The 24,290-nt window shown below is 49.2% G+C and overlaps 1 protein-coding gene across 1 annotated transcript in view; it reads left to right on the top strand.

Annotated features, from left to right (window-relative positions):
- The window catches only part of UBE2H (ubiquitin conjugating enzyme E2 H), a 47,595-nt gene extending 26,622 nt beyond the window's left edge, over window positions 1-20,973 (top strand). The window contains exons 2-7 of the mRNA XM_069033712.1: window positions 821-897; window positions 1,491-1,565; window positions 10,715-10,754; window positions 11,038-11,090; window positions 13,533-13,661; window positions 17,230-20,973. Coding sequence (XP_068889813.1) covers window positions 821-897; window positions 1,491-1,565; window positions 10,715-10,754; window positions 11,038-11,090; window positions 13,533-13,661; window positions 17,230-17,354 — 499 coding nt within the window. The 3' untranslated portion in view covers window positions 17,355-20,973. The remainder of the gene's footprint in view (window positions 1-820; window positions 898-1,490; window positions 1,566-10,714; window positions 10,755-11,037; window positions 11,091-13,532; window positions 13,662-17,229) is intronic.
- Window positions 20,974-24,290: the final 3,317 nt, after the last annotated feature.

Raw genomic sequence — 24,290 nt, 5'->3', positions numbered from 1 at the left:
TGGAATTCATGGGAGCATCCTGAGTGCATTTATTTCATGGAATTCATGGGTGCAGGAGCTCTGAGCAGCCTCAGTGCATTTATTTGATGGAATTCATGGGAGCAGGGGCTGTGAGCATCCTCAGTGCATTTATTTCATGGAATTCATGGGAGCATCCTGAGTGCATTTATTTCATGGAATTCATGGGAGCAGGGGCTGTGAGCAGCCTCAGTGCATTTATTTCATGGAATTCATGGGTGCAGGGGCTCTGAGCAGCCTCAGTGCATTTATTTCATGGAATTCATGGGTGCAGGGGCTCTGAGCAGCCTCAGTGCATTTATTTCATGGAATTCATGGGAGCAGGGGCTGTGAGCATCCTCAGTGCATTTATTTCATGGAATTCTTGGGAGCAGGGGCTGTGAGCATCCTGAGTGCATTTATTTCATGGAATTCACGGGAGCATCCTGAGTGCATTTATTTCATGGAATTCATGGGTGCAGGAGCTCTGAGCAGCCTCAGTGCATTTATTTCTCACACGTTGCTGGTAGGGGCCCAACACTCTCCTAAATCCATGCTCACACCTTGCAGGACAGGATGGAAAACTCAGCAGCTCTGTGGCTTCATCCCACGTTTCCTCAGGGCAGGGCAGGGTGGGGAATTGGCTTTTACTGACGTCATTGTGGTGCTGTGATCACTTAGATGTGTCAGGACACTGAAATTCCACGTCGGGCTTGGGGTATTTTGAATATTTGGGTCAACAGGCTTTGAGTAAATTCCTTGGCTCCGAGTAATTGGGTTTTGTTCCCTGGATTAAATGTTTTTCCTTGACTTGCTGCATCAGGATTGAGAGCAAACACGAAGTCACAATCTTAGGAGGACTCAACGAATTTGTCGTGAAGTTTTATGGACCACAAGGAAGTAAGTTCGTGACCCAGCCCTTCTAAAAAACAAGCCAGTGGATTATGGTGGGGAACTGGGAGATGCCATTCCTGAGGGGAAGAGATGAGCAAATCTAAGGGAGAGAGGGAGAAATCCAGGGAAGCTGCTTTCTGGAGGGTGGGGAGGATCCAGCTGTGAGCATGGATGTGGATAGACCCCACCCCTTGGAGCTGGCAGAGCTGGATGCTGCCTCTGGAAACCTCCAGCCTTCAGCATTCCTAAGCTTTCCTACACCTGGCTCCCAAGTTTTGCATCGGTCATGGGAATTTCTGTGGAGTTTGTCATTAAAATGGCTTTTCCACCTTAATTTAGCACCATCTCCAGGGGTAAGGAGATGATCCCAAAGTGCCTGGTTTAATCCGGTGTCTTTGTGCCAAGATCTTTTCCAGAATCAGTTCAAATCGTGTCAGGCAGAGCAGGAAAAAGGCTTTTCCCGTGGGAGGTTTGCTCTGAAATCTCACCCCCAGCAGAGCTGTGTATTATTCCAGAGATGTGTTTTCCTTAATGCTCTGGTTCTGTTTATCCTCTCCTCAGCTGTGGAGTGTCTAATTCCTGCTTTTCTTCCCTTGCAGCACCCTATGAAGGTGGAGTATGGAAAGTAAGAGTCGACCTTCCTGACAAATATCCCTTCAAATCCCCGTCTATAGGTAACAAATGCTCATTTTCCATCAAAATCCTGTGATTTGTGCTTCAAGTTTGCAGGTGGAGTTGTACCAGTGCAATATAAGACCTTTAAGTCTGCAAAATGTTTTTTGTCAGATTTCAGATCTCAAGCAGAGAGGAATTTTGGGCTTTGGAAGGAGTAGGAGCTGGGAGTGGGATTTGGCTGCATTTTTGTGTGTTAATGAATTAAATCTCTATTCCATGTGCTTTTTTTAATAATAATTCCACTGGTGGGTGGTGGAGCAAAAGCCACAGTTCATGGTCTTGGGGAGAACCCAGCTTTTGGGGTCTTCTGTCCAAAATTGGATGGAAGTTCCTCCACTAAAGCCTCCATCCTCTTGGAGCAGGGAATGCCGATGCAGAAGAACTCAGGAGCAGGGATTTATCACAAAAAAAAAAAAATACTGGCTTGACTGGTCAGGTTTGTTTCACCTTGGAAATTTAATTAGAAATGGTTTTTAGCTTGGATCCATCCTTGGGGAACAGGGAGCCACGTCAGATGTCTCCAGGTGCCCAACTTTATGGCAGTTGCTGAAGCTGTAAATAAAACAACCAATTTTCCAGTTTTCTGCTTGAAAAACTGGAGCAGGTGCAGGAAGTTCCAGCATCTCGCTTGTGATGGTGAAATGAGTGTCACCTGTGGGGCAGAGTGCCACCTGTGGGGCAGAGTGTCACCTCTGGGGCAGTGTCACCTGTGGGGCAGAGTGTCACCTGTGGGGCAGAGTGCCACCTCTGGGGCAGTGCCACCTCTGGGGCAGTGTCACCTGTGGGGCAGAGTGCCACCTGTGGGGCAGAGTGCCACCTGTGGGGCAGTGCCACCTCTGGGGCAGTGTCACCTGTGGGGCAGTGTCACCTGTGGGGCAGAGTGCCACCTGTGGGGCAGAGTGCCACCTGTGGGGCAGTGTCACCTGTGGGGCAGTGTTACCTGTGGGGCAGAGTGCCACCTGTGGGGCAGTGTCACCTGTGGGGCAGTGTCACCTGTGGGGCAGAGTGCCACCTGTGGGGCAGAGTGCCACCTGTGGGGCAGTGTTACCTCTGGGGCAGTGCCACCTGTGGGGCAGTGTCACCTGTGGGGCAGTGTCACCTGTGGGGCAGAGCCACCTCTGGGGCAGTGCCACCTCTGGGGCAGAGCCACCTGTGGGGCAGTGCCACCTGTGGGGCAGAGCCACCTCTGGGGCAGTGTCACCTGTGGGGCAGAGTGCCACCTCTGGGGCAGAGCCACCTCTGGGGCAGTGCCACCTGTGGGGCAGAGCCACCTCTGGGGCAGTGTCACCTGTGGGGCAGAGTGCCACCTCTGGGGCAGTGCCACCTCTGGGGCAGAGTGTCACCTGTGGGGCAGAGTGCCACCTGTGGGGCAGAGCCACCTGTGGGGCAGTGCCACCTGTGGGGCAGTGTCACCTGTGGGGCAGAGGGATGTGTTTGTGGCTCAGCCACCACAGGACTCCAGGAATGGGGAGAGCTGCCCAGGGAGAACTGATGTGGAAACTCCACTGGAAGGGTTGGATGGGATGGGCCCTTTCCAACATCAACATCCTCCTTTGGAGCTCACAAGCATTGGCTGCTGCCTTAAAATAACCCCTTAGGCTAAGATTTTATTTGAGAGCTCTGTGGGATGAGAAATAATCTGCTCCAAGTGGGATTTGTGCCTTTTGGGAGAGGGCAATGCTGTTCATCCGCCGTTCTTTACCTTTTTTTTTGTTTGAAGCCTTCTGTGAACCCCAGAAATGTGCAAAGAGCTGAGTAACAGCAGAGAAATCTGCAGCTCTGAGGAGCCTTTTCTTCCTCCTGAGTCAGCTCTGGAGGTTCCTCTTGGAGAGTCACATCCCAAGTGTGAATTCCCACTGTTTGCTGCCAGTCCTTTGTCCCTCCTCACTCCAAAGTGACACAAACTGATGCAGATCAGGGCAGTCTTAAATCATGGAATGCTTTGGGTTGGAAGGGACCTAAAACCTCCTTCAGTTCCAACCCCGACACCTTCCACTACCCCAGGGTGCCCCAAGCCCAGTCCATCGTGGCCTTGGACACCTCCAGGGATCCAGGGGCAGGAGGATGTGCAGGGAGCTGTTTCCTGCTCAAATCACTGAGTTGTTTTGGCCCTTTTTTTTTAGTTTTCCATCCCTCACTTGTTTAAATCCATTGTGTTTCCACTGGTTTATCCCAGACCTCATGAGGAGCTTCCCTCACCTTACGAGTCTCTGTTCAAGTGGCTGACAAAAACCTGTTTTCTTCCCAAAAATCTGCCTCTTGCTGGAAAATCCCTTTTTTTCTTCCCAAAAATCTTCCTCTTGCTGAAAAACCCCTTTTATCTCCTCAAGCTCTTGCTGAACCCCCCCCTTTTTTTTTCCTTCCCAAAAATCTGCCTCTTACTCGAAACAAGAGTTGGGTTGGATAAAATCCTTGCTAGACCTGAGCTGGTGTAGCAAAGCAGAGCTCTGGGAAAGCTGGGAAAGTCCAAGGAAAGTGCTGGGCCTCAGGAAAGCTCCCAGGGAGCTGCAGGGAGGGGTTTGTTTTCCTTTGGTTCCCATTTTTGCTGCCCCAGCCCAGCTTATCTGGGACAGCCAGGCCTGGGTGAAGCTTCCTGGGCCATCCCGATTATCTCTGGTTTGGACATTGCTGATAACTCCAGATCAAACCTTTGTCCCAGCTGAACTGGGAGCATTGGAAAGGATCCTGTCCATGTGAGTCCCTCCTTGGAGAAAATAGGGAATCCAGCAGCTTTTCCTTTAATAAATTCCACTTTTATGCTAAAGCTTAAAGCAAAAGCACCGTCCTTGCACCTTCCCTTGTTCCTCCAGGGCTGGAGGCTGAACTATTCCTTCCATCCTTGGAAGTCTTTGATCCTGGCATGGGCTTTTTGCAAAAAACTTGGAATTTTCAGAGCATATTTGGCTTTTTTCTTTTGTTTTTACCGTGGAATTTTTTTTGGAGCAAATAACATGAGAGCTCAGAGCATATCCATGGAAAAATGGTGGCTGAGAGTTCCCTTCTAATCTGCTCCAATTGCTTTTATCCCAGCGTGGATCCAAGGATGAGATCCAGGGAATCCTGGTGTTCTCTCCCAAAGCACCAACCTGACAAGAAGAGGGTTTTCCAGTGGGTTCCAGAGTTGTCCTTGGGAGAGATGTGGATGTTTTGGGAATCCCTGAAGGAGCAGCGATGCTCTTTGAGTCCAGGAGAAGCTTTTTGGCTCTTTTCCTGTCAAATCTTCGCTCCCTTCTCCCATCCACAGCTCCTTCCTCAAATATCCATGGCATTTATTCCCTGCCCTTCACAGGGATCATCATTAGTGCTGTTCCCTAAAATTGGCACCAGGAATGGCTTTTAAGGACCTAAACCATCCTGGGATCCGTGTGGAGATTCCTGGGACAGCTCCCAGTGTTCCATCGCATCCCGCGCTGCCTTCCCGGTATTGCTGGCACTGCCTGGGTGGGCTGTGGAATCAGACAGATCCCATATTTTGCAGGATGATTTTTCCCAACAGGAGCTCCCCAGCTTGCAGTAAAAAGGGAAATGGACATCCTAGAAAAGCCAGGAATCTAAACGGAGCCAGATGTAGGGCTGGCAACTGGGCTCTGGGCTCCTGTTCCCATCAGGATAAATAAACCCCTGAATATCCCAATTTTCAGGGTTGACCTGGAGCAGTTGCTCTGAACAAAACCAGCTCCAGTCACTTCCTGATGCTGTTGCTCCCAAAGCTTCAGCCAATTAATGGGAATGGGAATATTCCTGCATTTTTGAGGAAGCAATTCCCTGCTCCATGTCTGCTTCCACTTCCAAGGTGTTTGGAGCTGTTTATGATTTCACTGCCCCTGCTGGCTCCACTTCTCTCCTTTTCCCTGGGGTTTAATATCTTCAGGGGAACTTCCTGCCTTTCCTGCTTTTCCAAAGGGGAGTTGTGGAGAACTGGAAGGGCTCTTTGGAGCTCCCAGGTCAGGAGAAAACTTGGTGTAAATTTGGTGGTTTTAATCACTCCCTGCTCCTGCCAAGAGCTGGAGATTCATTCCCTTTGGTGCCACAAACAGGAGGAAATTCACTGGGAATGTCCTGCCCTGCTCGGATACAGGAGCAGTAGAAGCAATCTGGGGGCTTGAGCTGTTCCCTGGAATTGATTTACTATTTAATTACTATTTATTCATTTCTATTATTTAAATTTAAAGTTCGTATTTTATTGCTAAAATCTGCAGGAATATGAGGCCAGCACTGGGTTTGTTAATAATCAAATCCCACAACTGGAAAATTTACATTCAATATGCCCAGAGCCTCAATTGCTCAAACAAATTCTATGTATTCTATGTATGCTTATAAAAAGTCTCTCTATGTTTATAAATTCTCTCTATATTTATAAAATCTCTCTATATTTATAAATCAATATATAAATATATAAAAATATATTTATAAACATATTTTTATATATAAAAATATATTTATATGTAAATATAATTTTATAAATTCTATATCTTTATTTCTATATTATATTACCTTTATTTCATATTCTATTCTATTATTATATTTTCTGTATCTTCATACCCAGCTCTCATTTTCCTCCTCTCTGTCCCAGTTATCTGCAGGTGCCTTGCATTTCTATTTTCCCTTTTTTCCAAGGGTTTCCCCAAACAGGACACCCTCTGTGTGCACAGAACATATGGAATATATATTTTTATATATAGATATGTATAGAACGAGGCATTGTGGCAGCTGGTACAAGAAGAAGCTGGATTTAACTTAATTTTTTAAAAATTTCATTTAATTCCAGCCAGGATTTAACAGATTTCTCCTGGCCTGTGCTTAAATTTATTGTTTTGGGAAGCTGCTGGGATTTGAGTGATAAAAACTCCTTGTGTTAGTGAGTGCACCCCATTCTCAGTGCTCTGGGAGGGCTCCTCACCTCCAAATTCCATCAAAAATCAATTTGTGCCTTTGCCAAGGAGGGCTCCTTGACCTGACAGGGAGTGAAGCTCCGAGGTGGGAACATCCCTGAAAAATGGGAACGGCCACAGGCTGAACTGGTTGTTCCAGACACCAGTGGGGACTGGGACAGAGGATTTGCTCTGCTGCCCTCTCCTCACCTCCTACCACAGCTCCTCAGTCTTCTCATGGTGGTTCCACAGGAAGGGAGTCCCTGAAATCGCTGTAAAGTGGGTTTAAAAATTAAAAAATGAAATATCTAAAGATTAAAACCCAGTTCCCTTGCAGGCCTTTGGGTGTTTGGGGAGGCAGAAGTGTCCAACTGGCCTCAGTCCATGAGCAAACCCCTGTGTGGGGAGTTTGGGATGGGTAGGTGGATATAAACCCGCTTCATCCCTGGATCCAGTGGGAAATCCTCTTGCATTTATCCTCAACCACACAGCTGCGATTGGAATTTCATTTTTCATGGATGTTTATGGTCAGTTCATCCTTTTTGTTGGTCAAGATAAACACGGAGCACGTCGGTGTTATTGGGCTGTCCCTGGGCAAGGCCAGGAGATTGGGATGTGCCTTTGGAACGTCGCTCTTCCCTCTTATCTCCCAACTTTTGAGTTGTGCCTGGATGGTGGATGAACACCCTGGGGTAGTGGAAAATATCCCCATGGCAGGGGTTGGAACTGGATGAGCTTTATGGTCCCTTCCAACCCAAACCATTCTGTGGGAATCTTCCATTCCCCAAGTTATCCAGGTTTTAGGGATCTGCCTTTTGGAGGAGAACTTGCAGGCAAAGCAGCTCACGACAGCAGCACGTTGGTTCTTGTCATTCCTCGTGGCCATTTCCTGGGAGTTTCAGTCTGGACATCGATGTAAGTCTGGAATTCCGCTCATTTTTCCACTGTGGTTTTGCTCACTTTGATCCCACTGCAAAGCAGTGCCCTGGATCTTAGGGTTAGATGGGATCTTGGGAAGGAATTCCTGGCTGGGCTGGAATTCCCAGAGCAGCTGTGGCTGCCCCTGGATCCCTGGCAGTGCCAAGGCCAGGCTGGATATTGGTGCTTGGAGCAGCCTGGCACAGTGGGAGGTGTCCCTGCCATGGCAGGGCTGGCACTGGAGGGGCTCTGAGGTCCCTTCCCACCCAAACCATCCTGGAATTCTGTGATCTTCTGTCCCATCCACAGCTGGTGCATGAGCACGATGAGAGAACCTCATTCCATGCTGGAATACATCCAGCTGCTGGAGTGTTCCCGTGTTTCCAGCACCGAGGAAGACTGGCAGCCTGTCAGTGAGCTGAGATTTAAATTTAACAATGCCCTTCTCCTCAAGGATTTTTGGCAATCCAAGGAGTTCTCACTCCGGGGCTGTTGATGAAACATCACAGTTTTCAAGGTCAGCATCCACATGTTGGTTTTCCAGGGTGGGAACAGCTGCATCCCTTCCTGTTGTGGAATTCCTTAGGGATATCCAGGGGTTCTTCTATTATCAGCCAAAGGCTTTTTATCCACGTGGATTTTATGCTTTGCCTCCAAAGGCAATCCTGGACTTGAGTGTCTCCATATGGAAGAAGGGTGGACTGTGCTGCTCATACTCTTCCCAAACACTGTCTTTTCCAGGAGTTCAGTGGCAATTTTGGTTTAAAATGTTAAATTAAGTGTTTGCAGTCAGTCCAGCACCTGGAATCACAGGCTGTGACCTCGGCTTCATGCTCCAGGTCATGGAGAGAGCCCAAAATCCCGATCCTGTCCAATGGAACGCTCACCTGGAATTCTGCTTGCATTAATTGGGATGTGCTGTCTTCAGGCCTGTGGCAATAAACTTGCTCCAGTGCTGGGAATTTTTTTCCTCCCTCCTGGCTTCTTTTGGAACTTGGAATTTCATTTTTACCTGGATGTTCATGGGCGCTGTGTCCTTTTTATCTGTAAAAATAAACACGGAGCGAGTCGGGTTTGTTGGAACGATGTTGGCACAGGAGAATTTACATTCCACATAAAGGAGGAGAGAACTGTGCTTACTCCTGGATCAGGGAAAAGGATTTCTGTGGAGTCTGGACAATTTGTGTCCATGGAATGAGGCTGGGGAATGAGTCCTCAGAAACGAATGCAGGGAGAGGATGTTCCTGTTCTTCCCTGCAGAAGGGAACAGGAAGTTCCATTTGGGAAGCTTGAACCCAAGGACAATGTGAAGGAAGGGATTATTCCCAGTGTCTTCCCCACCCTCTCCAGTCTTCATTTCACTGTTTGGTTTTTCCCTTCAAAGAGCCAGGCAGGATTTGGGATCGGGATCGGTGCTCGCTGCAGCTCAGCTCCGGCAAAATGGATCCGTGACCTGATTTAAACTTGTGGGAGCTGCAGAACGTAAATATTTGATGAAACTACAGCTTCCCTTTTTAAATCTGCTTCGGTTTTTCCAGCTAAATCCTGCCAGGCTATTCCTGAAATCGACTTCTTAGTGTGGAGATGTTTATGGAGTTCTCCCTTCTCCTCTTGGAGATTGTTCTGGCTTCGGCCGTCGTCTCAGCCTCGTGTTGTACCTGTGCAAAATCCCGCAGTCCAAGGGGACTTGGAATTCTGTTTGTGTCAGAATCCATGGGAAGGAAGGGAGTTCAACCCATATGCCAGCTCTGATCCCAGATGGGATCCATGCTGTCACTCAGACTGGGATTGCTCCTTGTTTGGGCAGGGATGTTACTCCAGTGCTTGGATGAAGGTGGGGGAGGTTGGGAGCTTTTTAAATGGTAAATGAGGATTTTTTTTAGGCTTTTTGGGGCTGCTCTGGAAAGAAAACTTTCGTGTGTTTTGAGTCCTGGAAGGAGCTTTTTCAATGGATTGAGTCGAATATCCCAGACCTGAATTCCTTCCCCGTTTTTATCCTTGTCAGAAGCAATAGTTGCTGTTGGCTTAAATGGATTCCTGCAGAATGCAGGGAGATTCCCACCTGGGCCGTGTTTGTCAGGATTTCTGGGCTGCAGGATGGTGGCACAAGAGGGAAAAGGAGATTTTGTTTCAAATTCTCAATAAAAAAGGCAGCACAACAGGGAAAAGGGGGATTTATTTCAAGCTCTCAATTTAAAAAGCTATGCCACAGTTTGGAAGCAGCTTCTCCTGGTTGGAGCTGCCCCTCTGGGCAGAGCCCAAATGATTTATCCAAGCCAGAAATGTAGGAATTAATTCCATCCCCGTTCCATGTTTGTTTCGTGCCCACATCCAGATATTTGGGTTCCTCCTCTTGAAGAGTTGGGATCCTGGATCCTGCATCCACTCTCAGCCATCACTGGCAACATTTTTTGGGGTGGATGTGCTTTGCTTCCAAAGAGACTGAGGATGGTGCATAATTCCATTAATATCTTAATTTTATCATTATTTATGGGATAAGAGAGGAGTGTTTGGAGCTTCCAACTGTTCTGAACTTGAGGCTGAAGTTAGCAGCTGGAAAACAAAATTTACCTTTTGATTAAAGTGTGGGGCTCCTTGTGCTGGGACACTGGAAGTCTTGAAACCACAGGGGTTTATTTAACAATTTAATTTGCAACTCAGAACAAAAAAATCCCTCTCAAATCCAGAAATCTGAAATGTGGACAAAGCCACATCGAGCTCTCTCCTCCTAAACCTCATCTGAGCTGTTTTTTAGGAGACCAGAGGCACCAACAGGAGAATTAATTGCTGTATTGATGGAAAATTGGAATTATTACCTCCCTGGCTCACACATGTAGGTTAATGTTGTGATGTCGAGCTCATAGAAAATCTCTGTTGGGAAACCTATATTTAAAAAAAAAAAATCAAATGTTGAGCTCGGTGCTTATTTAAAATTCTTTAAATTAGAAATGTAATTCAATAAATAGTATCATAAATATAATTAAAATTATTTAAATTCAGTGTTCAGTGTTTGTTTAAAATTCTTGCCCTTCTAAACCTACTTCATCAGATGTGGGAGCTCCATTGAGCTCGTGGAAAGGAATTTTCAGGATCCAACAAAAGCTTTGTGGTTGCACTGCAGTTTTCCTGAATTTCCTGAATCCAGGTTTCCCTGGATTTTGAGGGAATGGCTGAGGACCCCGGGCTGGGAATGGTGCCTGCCTATTTTAAAGGTTACACAGCTATTTATAGCTCAGGCCAGGATGGCTCTGAAACCACTCCGATGAGTCCTTGTCCCATAAATTCCAGACTCCTCTTGGGGAAAAAAAAGACATTTATTTGGGATTTTTCTGCTAATTTACCTCTGTGTCTCCTTGCAGGATTCATGAATAAAATCTTCCATCCCAACATTGACGAAGCGTAAGTGAATCCCTCCTCCGTGTCCGTGTTCAATCCTCCAAAATTGCAGACGTTTTCCCATTTTGTTTTTGGTTGTGTGGAGCTGCCTGTGCTTCCATGTCAGTAAAATTCCAATTTACTTTCTCTTGGGCAGAGTGGGAAGATTGAGGTAGTTGATGGCTGTTGACCATAAATAGGAATAAATCAGGGCTTATCCCAAACCCTGGGGAAGGGGTAGGGGAGGATTTTATTCCGTTCCCAGAGGGTTTTCCAGTGTTAATTCCATCTTTTCCCTGTGTTCCAGGTCAGGAACTGTATGTCTAGATGTAATCAATCAAACTTGGACAGCTCTCTACGGTGAGTTGGGCATTTTCCTCTGTACTGGGGGAACAGATGATTTTGGGCTGCTTTTGGGGTTTTTTTTCTTTGATTTTGGGGTTTTTACTGGATTTTGATCTCCCTGAGCCAAGATCAGGTGAAAAATAAGATTTTATTGCAGGTTAGGAGGTGGCATTGCCTCTGATGCTGCAGAGTGATCCCCTTGGGCTCATTTCTGGTTATGTATCTCCTTTTTAGAGATAAAACAGATCAGCTGAAGCTCCTTTAAAATGGAATTTAGGGAAAGCCGGAATTGTTGGAAGGAACACAGCTGAGTTTAGTCCAGGCTGCATTTAAAAATGGGAACTTCAGATATTCCAGTTATGCTTTGTGGAGGAAATCCAGGGAAATGTGCACATGAAATCCCTCAGACTCTTCCCTGGAAAACTGATTTTAGCTATAACTCCTCGTTGGAATGATGGAATTCCTCAGGTAATACAGGGATGAGGGTCACAGCGTGGCTTTGTCGTGGGAGATCAACTTTGCCACTTTTCCATGAAAAGGACAAAAGGATTCCAGTGGTTTGGTGCTCCAGCATTCCGAGTCCTGCCTTGGGTCTGCAGGATGGCTGAATTCCCACTTCTTCTTCCCTCTAAAGTCACCAATCCAAGATTCCAACACCACCTCTTCCCTTCCAAGGCTTTGCCTCCTTCTGTGGCACAAGGAAATGAAAAAAGGGGGAATAACATTCCTTTGCTTTCTGGAGCATCGCCCCTTCAAAGCAGAGCATTCCCAAGCTGGCAAAGGATCTGGGTCAGATAATTCCAGCAGCAACCAAGGTGGGAGAGACCTGGAATATGCATCAGTAAATTCCTGAGGACCTCGTGGTTCAATTCCTGCTCCTTCCCTAAGGAAGCATCAGCTCCTCAGTGCTGTGGTTGAACGTCCTGCACGTGTTCCTCCTGTTCCTGCTGAACCAACACACATCTGGGGGGGTTGAGAGAAGGTTCCTTCAAGAAAAAATCATTATCCTGGGTGTCCTGTGAGCCAGGGGGGAATTCCAGGGCTCTGCTCCCTCATCCTCAGGAGGTTTTAGTGGTCAGATGGCCACAAAGAGGCTCCTGATCCAAGTGGAGGCACCTGGCCCAAGTTTTTCACAAACTAAAATTGACTTCTTGCTGCCAGTGCCCGAATCCAGTCCCTGGGGATTCCAGCTACCAAGGGCAAGCTGCTGCCGTGGCAGGGAATACTCTTACAGGGCATTCCTGCTGTTTTCTGGGATCTCTCTTTTGGATTAAGATCCTTTTTCCAGGTGCTCTTGTGCTCCATCCCAGGAGCAGCTGCTGGCTCCGGGCTGCTCCGTGTGCCAGCCAGGACAAACCCAGGCACCAACCCAGGCTGGAGCTGGAGCCTGGAATTCTGTGGCTGCATCCCAGAGCTGGAGGAGCTCTTTGCACAGGGAGAGCCCTTGGAAATCTCTTTTCCCCTTTTTTGGTGAATTTTTTTGGGAAGTTGAGGGCTCTGGGATCTGGTTGAATTTAGCAGTTTGGTGGTGACTCAGGAATGGGATACACCCTTTTTCCAGGAAAAGGGACAGGTTGAGGTGGCCAAACTGCTCATGTGGTGTGTCCTGGGCAGTGATGGAATTCCCTGATTGTGACCCATGCAGGAGGGGGCTGGTGATGCTCATCCACAGGCAGGATTTTCCTGCCACAGGGAAAGAGAGACTGATAAAAGATTTATAGAACATTCCCAAGGAGGAATGATGACACAGGGCCGGTTCCTGCCCATCCCCACCACTGGAATGGGGAGTTTGTCCTCTCAGGGGTGCAGGAAGAGAGTTTTGTGTATCCATGGCCACTCATGGGCACCAGGAGGTTTCCTGTTGTGGATTATTTGGTGACAGATTCCTGGTGGCACCAAGGTTTTAATTCCCTGAGTTTAACAACTCCCTGAATTGTTTGGAGTTGGAGGAGTGGTGGTTTCTATTAACAAACTCATGGGAAGCTGTGGAACACACTTTGTGCCTTCCATGGAATCTTGGAATGGTTTGGGTTTGAAGGACCTCAGAGATCATTGAGCTCCAAGCCCTCTCCATGGGCAGGGAGCCTTCCATGGAGACATTTAAACAGAGATTGGAAGAGGTAGAGAATTCAGGGGAGGGCAGAGCACCACACTGTTGGTTTGGAGTTTTTCCTCATTTCTAAAGTCAGGATTAAAACCCAGGAAAATTCCATCCCCTTCCTTGGTTCACCCATGGATATCTTCATTTATGTGTTGGGAGGAGGAGTTTGTGAGGAGCTGCAGCAGCTCTTCCATCAACCCTTATTTTTATTCTTATTTTTGATTTTACTCCCTTTATTTTACCTTATTCCCAGGCTCTCCGTGCATTTCTCCTCAGAGTTTGTGCCACTCTTCCAGGATTTTTGGGGTGGCTCTGGCTCTGGGGACGTGGACACCAACTCTGTGTTTGCCTTGCAGATCTCACCAATATATTTGAGTCGTTCCTGCCCCAGCTGCTGGCTTATCCCAATCCTATAGATCCTCTAAATGGTGACGCTGCAGCCATGTACCTCCACCGACCAGAAGAGTACAAACAGAAAATTAAAGGTGAGGCCTAATTAACAGAATTATTGGGATTCCATCCCGAGGGAATGATGGCTCTGATGCAAATTTGGGAGTCACTGCCTGGTTTTTCCCCTTCCAGTTTCAGTGATGGGAAGGAAGGAGGGATGAGGTGCTGCTGTGTTGGAAATCATCAGCAGAGCCAGAACAGGGAAAGCTGGGAAGGAAACTGGGTTAGGATTCAATGTGATTTTGGGAGATGGGAGAAATGATTGGGAAGGAAAGGGGTGTGACCAAAAAAAAGGCAGGAAAAGTGCCAGTCTTAAACAGGAGCATCCAGTGACACAATTAATGGATAAAAAATGGCTTGTTGGAAAGTTCTGAGAGCAGCAATCAAGGAGTTGGGGATGCTGTTGCAGGAGGTGGTTTTGCACTGTGCCAGAGCAGGAATTTATGGAAAATGCCAAATAATCCTTCCTTGTTCCTTCCTAGTCCAGCCAAGGCTTCCCAGATCCATTCCTGGTTCAGGGAATGCCGTTAGGAAGCTGCAGAGAAATTAGTAAAGGCTGGAAGATGAGGAAAAGAACTGTAGGAGTTGAAACTAAAGGACCAAAGGGGGTTAGGAACTTTGGCAGATCAAAAGTGCCTTCAGAAAAGAAGGGAATGGTTTTTCCTGGGAGCAGGATGTTGGTGTGAGCAGGAGTGGGACTCCACAGTGACTGGAGAGGGTAGGAGAGCACTGGGAGAGCTGCTGGAGGTGCTTCTGGAAGGCTTGGAAGGACAAAATGGAGTCAGAAGCTCCCAGTAAGGACCTCCAAAATACTTTGGATAAATAGGAGGATTGTCCAAGCAATCTGGTGAGTGAAACACACAAATGGACTTAGTCTTGCAAACATAAGAAATGAGATAAAAATTAGGAATTGTGCTTTAGATTTGCCTTCCCTAAAATCAGCATGGCCCCCTTTCCTGCTGTGCCAAGCCTATGGCAAAGCCATGGAATTTCTCTCTCCTCTGATCCAGTGAACACAACCCAAACAACATTTCATTTCCTGGTGGGAAATTTCCAGCCTTTGGGCCGGATTTGAACTGAGTTTTTAGGGAGCTGAGTTTTGTTACTGAATAACCAGGAGCCTCTTTGTCCCTGGGAGCCCTGCCAGGGAAGGGTCTGCAGGTCTGGAACCTCCATGAGCAGCAGGAATTGGGAAAGCTCAGGTATCCCCAGCAAAACGTGGGATCAGCTCTGCCACGTCTCCCAGGAGTGGTTAAACCTGGAGTCACTCTGTTCTGGTGTAAAATGCCCCATTTTTGAGGGTGGAACCCCAAAGGAGATGTGATTTAAATTGTGAAATATTCAGCCTCCCTTGGCTGATTCCTCTGATGGGATTGTGGGAACTTCCCTGCTCAGTATCCCAAAGTTCATTCCCTGCTTTCTCATACGAGGGAGCTTCCAGGCCAAATGGTTTGTCAGATAAAATCTCCAATGCCAGCACTGAGAGTCCTCTGAAAACAGCCTAAAAACCAAAAATATCCTTGGAAAAAAGCCAGAAAAACTGATTTCAGCCCAAAGAAGATCTGAGGACATCCCTCAGGATATTGGGATAGCCTCCTCCCTCATTCCCATCCAGGTACAGATGATCTGGAAGGAGCTTTGAGTGCTTGCAACATGTTCCATAAATCCCAGAGTCCTGACTCCACCAGCTCTTCCCAGGATTGCGTGACAAGTATGGGATGGAGCTGAACTCTGTCATCCCTCATTTTGAAAAATAGCCTTGGACATGTTAAAATTGCTGCAGAGGATCCTGGCAGCTCCCATGCTCTGGGAAACTCGGGAGTGCAAATCCATGATTTATTTATTGCTGCTGTTCCTGGTGTTTCTGTCGTTGGGAGCGCAGGGAATGTTTGTGTGATGTGGTGGTTTGGGGAGGAGGCCACAGGCCCAAAATTTATAATTCCTGCTCTGCTCTGCTTCCTCTGTGGGAGATTCCTTAGGGAATCTTCCTTTGGGAGGGTGAGGAACAGCTGAAGGATATCCAGGCTGAGTTTTTGCTGGGAGCTCAGGACATCTCTGGGAGCAGTTTTCCCACCCCACGTGGCTGAAGCTCCAGTAGAATCCCTTGGAACACCAGGGGTGTAATCACAGCTTGTTCCTGTTGCTCCAGGGTTTGTAAATGAATGAATCCCGTGGTGTTTTCCTGGCAGGAATTGGTGTGTGAGGGCTCCCCTTCCCGAGCACTCTTCTGTGGGAGATGCTTTGTCAATATTTAGATATTTTGGGGTTTTTTTTCCTTGATGGACTGAAAGTCCCAGTTGAATGCAACATTCAGCATGGAAACTCCCTGGAAATTTGACTTTTCCTGGATTAAACCTTCCAAAAAACCCAGCCCAGAAGCTTTTCTGGATAAAAAGTGGCATTTTAAGCTTGAAGTTTTAGCTTAGGCTCAAGGAGGCCTTTTCCACCAGCAGCTTCCATGTGGGAATGTCCTCTGGAAGCAGCCAGTGAGGAAGTGCTGGTGGCCTCCCATCCTGCCAGTCCGTGGCTGGTGGCTGCTGCATCTGGAAGCTCCCAAGGCAGCTGCAGCCAGTGTTTAGGTGGATTTGGGATAATCCCAGAGGGAATTTCTGAGATTTCCCACTAAGGGTTTGGACATCCAAAGCCTCGCAGCAACAGCACTTGGGTTCCCTTTGCTGGAATGTGCAAGGAATAACACCCTCCTTGGGTGAACACCCCTTTTCCAGAGGGAGATAAATTCTTGGAAAGCTCTGGGAAGGGAGCAGCCACTTCAAGGATGTGTCACAGAATCATGGAAGGGTTTGGGTTGGAAGGAGCCTTAAAGAGCCGTCCAGTTTCAGCCCCTGCCATGGGCAGGGAATTTCCACCAGAGCAGGTTCTGCAGAGCCCCATTCTTGTCCTGTCAGCATCCCAATTCCATCCATTTCTTACATATGATAAAGAAAAGAAGTAGTGCAGCTGTTCCTGGAGTAGTTTTGTGCTCTGCTGTCTCTGTCCCTCCTTCCTTACACTTGGCTTACGTAGGATTTAGTCTGGAATTTTAGTCTGGCTCTCAGCTTTGCTTCGGTGACGGTTCTGTCCCATCAGTTTCAACTCAGCTCTTCATTTCTTCAAGTCAGGCCCCTTGCTGGCTTTTAGAGCTGTCCTTGAAGGCACCAACTGTGGCAGCAAATCAAATCCTGTCTTATTCCATGAGTTACATGGACTACTGACACAGGATCCTTGGGATCTTACTGCTTTCCAGGTTGCACATCCCGGACAGGGTCTCCACCAGCTGTTCTCCCGTTGCTGGACAATGCTGTGTTTGGTGTGAGAAATGTACAATCCCACGCTGGTTTGGATCAGAAGGCATCTAAAAGATCATCCAATTCCAACCCCCTGCCGTGGGCAGGGACACCTTCCACTCTCCCAGGGTGCTCCAAACCCCATCCAACCTGGCCTGGAACATTCCCAGGGATTCAGGGGCAGCCACAGCTGCCCTGGGCAATAGGCTCATTTACAATTTATATAATTTATCTGACTTACCAAATGTGCTGTGACCCACCCTCCTCCAACTGTTGATTATCTGTCCCTAAATGTCCTTTTCTTTTCTCTCCCATCCAGAATACATCCAGAAATATGCAACAGAAGAAGCACTAAAAGAACAGGAAGAAGGCACCGGGGACAGCTCATCCGAGAGCTCCATGTCCGACTTCTCGGAAGATGAGGCTCAGGATATGGAATTGTAGTAGAGGAGGCCACCTGCTTTTCAGAGAGACTCTAATTTCCTAACCATGAGAAGCAGACTATAATATTCATATTTAAACAAAGCAATTTTTTTTATTACTAAACAAGGTTTTTATGAATTATAGCATTGATATATATATATACATATATATATATCACCCTTTAGATCTTGATTTTCTTGGTCATTTCCCAATTCCCGAGGTGCATAGCGTATTCCCAACATTCCATTTTGGTAGCAATATGCAGCCTGGATGCATGCATTGAGATTCCATTTGGCCAAGTCAGCTTTGGTGTGCTACCAAACAGCTGCCCTGGGAGGGAGGGAATTAGCAAAAAAAAAAAAAAACAAACCAAACAAAAAACCACAAACAAACAAAATAAAAAGAGGGATTTGCTCTCGGATCGAGGTTTCCTCCGAGTCTAAAACCTTGGGGATGGTAGAGCTGTGTAGGGATGGAAGGGGCTCCTCCAGGTCGTGTTTTAGGTGGAGTCACATTAGAAAAAAAAAAAAAAAAAAGAGGGATTTAAGAAAAAAAAAACAACCAACCAATCCAAAGGCTTGGAGCTTCTCAGAGCATTGAAGCTGGAAAATGACTTGGAATTTCAGTCCGTTCTTTCTGTGGACTCCTCCCTGCCCTCCCGAACTGAAGGGACTGACAACCACTGGTCCATGTCCTCTGGGGACTTTGGAAAAGCTGGATGCTGTTCCCTTGCTTGGTCTGGATTAGGAGCTGTTCCCTTGCTGGGAGGGAAGAACCCCCCGGATGATGCTCTTTGGACAGTGCTGGGATTGACCTGGAGCACATGGAAATCAAACTCTTCCCTTGTCCCAGTTTGGAACCTGCTGCCCTTGAATGGCTTCGAGTTGGCTTTTTTTTTTTACTTTTCTTCTTTCCCCCTCCCTCTTTTGCTCGAGATCTGGTTCAAACACCTGCCAAACACTCACCGTGTCCTGGGAGCTCCTCTGACCAGATGGATTTGGCCTTGCCAGAGCTTCAGATCCACGGAATTGTCCCGTTGGCCGAAGTCCACGAATCCATCGGCACTGATCTGATTTTCCTTTTTTTTTTTTTTTTTAATCTTTCCTCCCCCTTCTGCACCAGCTTGGTTCCCATCTGCTTGTGTGTGTACAACAGGATAAAAATTCCTTAAGAGTTAACAAAGAATATGATCTTAGGGGAAAAAAAAAAAAAAAAAAACCACAAAATTTGAGCTGAATAAAAAAAAAAAACAACCTAAAAAGCACCGATTGAGGAAGCAAATGAATTAATGAATTCACTCTTTGGTTTTTCGTTGGTTGGTTGGTTTTGGTTTTTTGGTTTTTTTTGGTTTTTTTTTTTCAGGATGTTTGGGAAATGGAATGTTGGATTTCTCCTGGTGTCTTGCAGCAAGCTGAGAGATTTTTTTTTGTTGTTGTTCCTAGAAATCTGATAGAGTAAATGTCTCCTTGGGATACTTGAATTGGGATAATTGTGCATCGCAGATTCAAACTAAGATGGATTTTTAAAGCTGAATGTTACCTGCTGTTTTTCTTTTGGGGATTTTTTCGAAGGGGTTTGGGCAAGATCTTCTCATTTGTGATGCGACCTGCAGGAAAAATCAACCCACCCTGAGCACCTCTGGAGCAGAGTTTTGAATGTCAGACTGGTACATTGGTCATTTGCCCAGAATTCTTGGGGTTTGTTTCCTTTCCTTTCGAGACGCCACCGAGTTGGGCGATTCCATCCCTGTCTCTGATTCATAAAGCACAATCAGATTCTTCTCTTCTCTGTTGCTTTGGGGGGGGAGAAAACAAAAACTCCATCAAGTCCCACTTTGCTTTGGCATGATTTTCCTGAATAAAAACCTACCATGAATTTCCTTTCTGTTAATTCCGGGCACGAAGCAAAGGTTTTCCCTCTCCTTTTTCCCATTCTTTTCCAGCAGTGATGTAGGGCTGTGGCTAGTACTGTGCTGAAGTTCTCTATCTAGCATTTGTGGCTTGTTGGAGGGTAATATTAATTATTTAACATGTAATGATGTAATTAACTCTTATCTAGCACGTTGTTTGCTCATTAATTTGGGGAGGGAGGGGCCACGTTTAACTCGCTTTCCTGCTGCCCTGGCAGTTTTGCTTGTGCTATACTTGTAGGTGCTACTTAGGAGTAGAGTCAAGTGCTGGGTGGTGATTTCAGTTTTAAAAGCTTCAAAAAAAACAAAAAACAAAAAAAAAACAACAACAAAAAAAACAAAACAAGCAAACAAACAAAAAAAAGGCAACCAAAAAAAAAATCACAATAAAAATTTGTATTTTTTCAATATTGTATAAAAATAGTGTTCTAATTCCCTCACCCCCTTCCCTTGCAGGGTTTTCTTCTCCATCATTCCCTCACGTGGATTTAGGGCATCCAGCTGCTGGAGTGTCCTCCTTTTTCCTTTTGGGAAACACTAAGCTGGGATTCCCAAAAAAAACCCCCATATTGGGAAAGCACAGCTGGCTGTGTGAGGACACAACGGGATGGATTCACGGAGCTTGTCCAAGCTGCTGCCTGCTGGCTCAGCGTGTCCAGAGCCACAGAAATGCACATTCCCAGCACTTCCCAAGCCGTGACAAATCCCAGGGTTGTCCTGGGAGGAAAAACCAGCTGCCAAAACGCTGCTTGGAGAAGTGTCCTGGGTGAAGGTGCTCCAGGGGTGAGGTGGGTTGGGGTCAGCTCCTGTCCCACCCCCTCAGACCCCGCTGCTTCTTCCCCTCCTGCATTTTCCACCTCTTCCCCCCCCATCCCCCAAAATCTCCCTTCTTCTCCCAAAATAATCTTCCCCCCCACAAAAAGTGTGTGTGTAGAACTTCACCAACCTAATCTGGATGAAAAGGTGAACCGTGCTGGAGCAAGAGAGCTTTTTTTGATCACCTTCAGAGTGTTTTTCTTCGTCACAAAACAGTGGTGGTGTCACCTTGGCAATTCCCGGACCCTGGGATGAACTTCCCACTGCCAAACTTTGCCACAGCCCTTGGAGCTGCTTTGGGAACAACCTTTGCCTTCTACCCCTGTCATTTCTCCTTTTGCCCTCCAGGTTTTCCATGGAATGAGAAGCGGAGTGGACACGTCCCCATGTCCCTCTGCCCCGACCTTTCCCGACCCAGGGATCGCTTTGGCAGATGCCAAAGGATGCTGGCACAGGGAGCAGAGCTTTGCCACCAGCCTGGCTGCTCCTCCATGGCAGAACCCCACCCCATCCCTCAAACGTGCCACAGGGACGGGGCTCCCCTTCCCTCCCCCCTCCTCGGGAAGGCTGGGATGTGTTTAACAATTTTATAAATTTTTTTCCTTACTTTTTCCTTTTTTTTCCTGGCTTTTTTTCCCTCCTCCACATCCTGCTTCCCCTTTGCAACAGCCACGATTCTCCCCCCTGTGCTGGGTTCCTGTCAGGTGACACCTGAGGAGATCTCGGGGTGGTTTTCCCTTCGGTTGAGTCGGCTCTTTGTTATTTTTCCCTTTTCTCCTCTTTTTTTTCTGGCGTTGTCGGTAGCGTGGCGCAGCTGCCTCTCCTCTGGGTATAACCTCTCCAATAGTTGTGTATAATTAAAGAACTGTAAACTTCTTCTTTTTTTTTTAAATAAAATCTGTATATACCTTGAAATCTGGCTGGTGTTTGGGCTCGCAGGGAGGACCCTGGACGGTGCGGCGTCCCTCGGCTCTGCGTCCCACCAGGACCAGCTGATCCACAGGGATCATCTCATTTCCACCTGGGAATGACCACCTGGAGGTGGTTGTGCACCCACCGAGCTCACTGTGGGAAGGTTGATGATCTTGGAGGTCCTTTCCAACCTCAACAATTCCTTTTCCAGCTCTTTGGGTGATGTCCTTCCATGCCCCGTGACTGCAGCCACGGCACCAAAGCTGATTTTTAGGGTTTTGGGGCTGGAATGAGGGACCACAAGGCATCCATCCCGCCCGTTCCTTCACCTGTGGATCCCAAGGTCTCCTTGCAGCTCGAAAAGTTGTCCCAGGTGAGGCTGCCCGGGATTCCATGGGAGCGGTGTAATTAATGGATGGTAATTAGGCAGAGTGGCTGTTTCCTGGATAATCACTCCTGATTTTGGCTCAGTGTTGGAGAAGATTTGGGATAACGCGTGCAGGGAATGTGACCGGGAGTGGGAGCAGTCCAGGGGGTGTTTGGGGCTGTGGATGGGCCAGGGAAGGTGACAGCGGCTGGCACGTGCCTTGTCCCCTCTCCTCCTGCTTTAACTTCCCGCAGCTGCCGCCCCAAATTTGCTGGAGCTGAGCCAGGCCTTCCTCTCCATCTTCCTCCTCCTCCCCGACTCCTCCCTTGCTCCAGCTCGGGGCTGTTTGTCGCCGGCCTGGGGACACGGTGGCGGGTCCGTGTCGTGCCAGTGCCACCTGCTGCCAGCGCCCAGCCCGGCACCCTGAGCCCCCTCGGGTGCCGCTGGGTGCGGGGCGTGGGACCCTGTCCCCGGGCCACCTCCTGGGGCCACCAGCTCTCCGGGCTCTGCCCCTTTCCCTGCGGAGGGAGCCGGGAAGGGGGGCACAGTCCCACCGCCCCTCTCTGTCCCCCCCCCCCCGTCCGGGGGCTCTCAGGGCCAGCGGGGGGTGGCACTGTCCCCTCTGCCCAGCAGGTGGCCCCCGTGCCCCACCAGTGGCCTCCCAGTCTGCCCAGTACAGGGCAGAGCTGGGCCCGGCGCTGGGTGCCCTCCCTGTCCCCCGGCAGAGCCCCCATGGCTGCTCCGTCCCCGCTGTCCCCTGGGTGCCAAGTGCCACCCGCTGTCCTCCCTCGGGACGCCGGGAGGTGGCTGTGCTTTGGGGGGTCACTGCTGGGGTGACGTGGGGGGACAGGGACACCGAGCCGGTGGCAGGGGCTGCTCCTGCTCCCGGGAGGTGTCACCCTGCCCTGGGGTACCCGGCGGTGTCACCCTGCCCGCTCTGTGCCGATGTCAAAGGGCAAACCCTGAGCCTGAGGCTCCCTGGGACGTGGGTGACACCTCACGGGGCTCTGGGAGCCATCACTGTGAGGCTCTGGGTGACATTCCCATGGGACTCTGGCTTTTACCACCGCTGGGCTTTGGGTGCTGTCCCCAAGGAGCTTTGGGTGCCATTCCCACAGGACTTTTGGTGTCATTCCCATCGGGCTCTGGCTGCTCCCCCTGTGGTGTTTTGGGTGCCATCCCTACGGGGTTTGGGTGCCATTTCCGTTGGGCTCTGGCTGCTGTTCCCATCTGGCTCTGGTCAGTGTCACCCCTGTGGGGATCTGGGTGCCATCCCCAAGGGTCACTGGGTGCCACCCCCGTGAAGATCTGGGTGCCATCACCATCAGGCTTTGGTTGGTGCCACCCCACAGCCCCACAGCCCCTGTGACAGACGGGGACAACTCAGCGCTGGCAGCTGCTCAGGGCTCTGGTCCTGGGGCTGCTCCTGGTGGGAGCGGGGCATTCCTGGATTTGTTCCTGTGCCAGATTCCAGGACCTTCCACCTTGGGAACCACTCCCCATCCCCGTTGGAGATCAGAGCACCTTGGATCCTGCCCCAGCTGACGGGTGCCGCGCATCCATGCGGATGCACCCCGTGCCCCAAGTGGGCCCCGAGATGAGATGGGCCCCTTGTGGTGACCCCAGTGTCCCTGGGGGACACCTGAGCCTCTCTGCCTGCCCCGTGCCGGCTCCAGTTACGGCCCGAATTGTTCCTCCCGGCTGGAAGAAATGCCGTCAGCGCCGGCGGATCGGTGGCCATTACTAATGCATGACATTCCCGCGGGACACGGCCGTGTCCGACCCCCCGCAGCGGGACCGGGACCCCCCCGAGCTGTCTGCACCCCTTGGGAAGGGCAAGAGGGGCAGGGGTGGGGGTGGGAAAGGGTTTGGCTCCCTCTTCCTTCATCCAGACCCTGAATGCCGGCTCAGGATGGCTCAGGATGTGCCTGTCCAATGGAGCAAGCCAAGGCCTGCGGAACGCGTGCGTTCCCAACTGGAGCGCGAGCACGGTGGGGCTGGAGCCGGAATGGACCTTCCCAGATGGGTCCCAGTGTCCCTGTCACATCCCAGGACACCCGGAGTGCTCCCGCAGAGAACGCTGCCAGCTCAGGGCACGTTCTGTGACAAACATCTCTGTTTCCCCATAACTGGTGATTCCAAGCCTTTTGCAGCCGGGGGTTCTCCCTCCCTGCTTTGCTCCTTCCCAATTTTTTGCTCTTTTCCCCCAATTCCTCCCTTTATCTCCAATTTTCCCTTCCCCACTTGAGCACAGTGATGGTGAATCCAACAGCTTCACCCCACACCCAGCCCAGCCCAAACCCCCCCAACCTACTGGGATGGGATGGGGATGGGATGGGATGGGATTGGGATGGGATGGGATGGGATGGGATGGGATGGGATGGGATGGGATGGGATGGGATGGGATGGGATGGGATGGGATGGGATGGAATGGGGATGGGATGCTCATCCCTACACATCCCAGCTCGAGCTGACACCCAGCAGGATGAACAAGGCGACCACCTCCCTGTCCCTGCTTCCACCCCAATTCTAAGTCGGGATCTCATGGAGGATGAGGGAGGATTTTGCCACAGAATGTGCTGGGGAAGGTTCCCTGGCTAATGCACCTCGGCTGCGCTCCCTCATCCCTGCACATCAATATTGCATTATCCTTCCATCCCCCTCTGAGCCCGGCCAGGAGCTGCAGAGAGAAACCCGGCCCTGGCAGAGCCCCCACCCGAGCACCGCCGGGGCGGCCGTGCCCGACCCCCTCCACCTTTCCAGAGGCTCTTCCAGGTCCATCCACATTAAATATTCGGTGGAGGAACAAAAGAAGACGATGTAAATTTTTAAACAGGGCCATTTGCTCCGCTCGGCTTACGGGGGATGAGGCCTCCGCGAAATTTTGTCCGCACCTTGGCGGAGCCGAAATATTGATGATGCCGGGGAGAGGGATGAGCCTGGTGCTGAGGGA

The sequence above is a fragment of the Aphelocoma coerulescens genome, chromosome 1A (assembly GCF_041296385.1).
Source record: "Aphelocoma coerulescens isolate FSJ_1873_10779 chromosome 1A, UR_Acoe_1.0, whole genome shotgun sequence".
Taxonomy (NCBI): domain Eukaryota; kingdom Metazoa; phylum Chordata; class Aves; order Passeriformes; family Corvidae; genus Aphelocoma; species Aphelocoma coerulescens.
The sequence above is the reverse complement of the archived record's forward strand: the minus strand, read 5'-3'. Positions and strand labels throughout refer to the sequence as shown.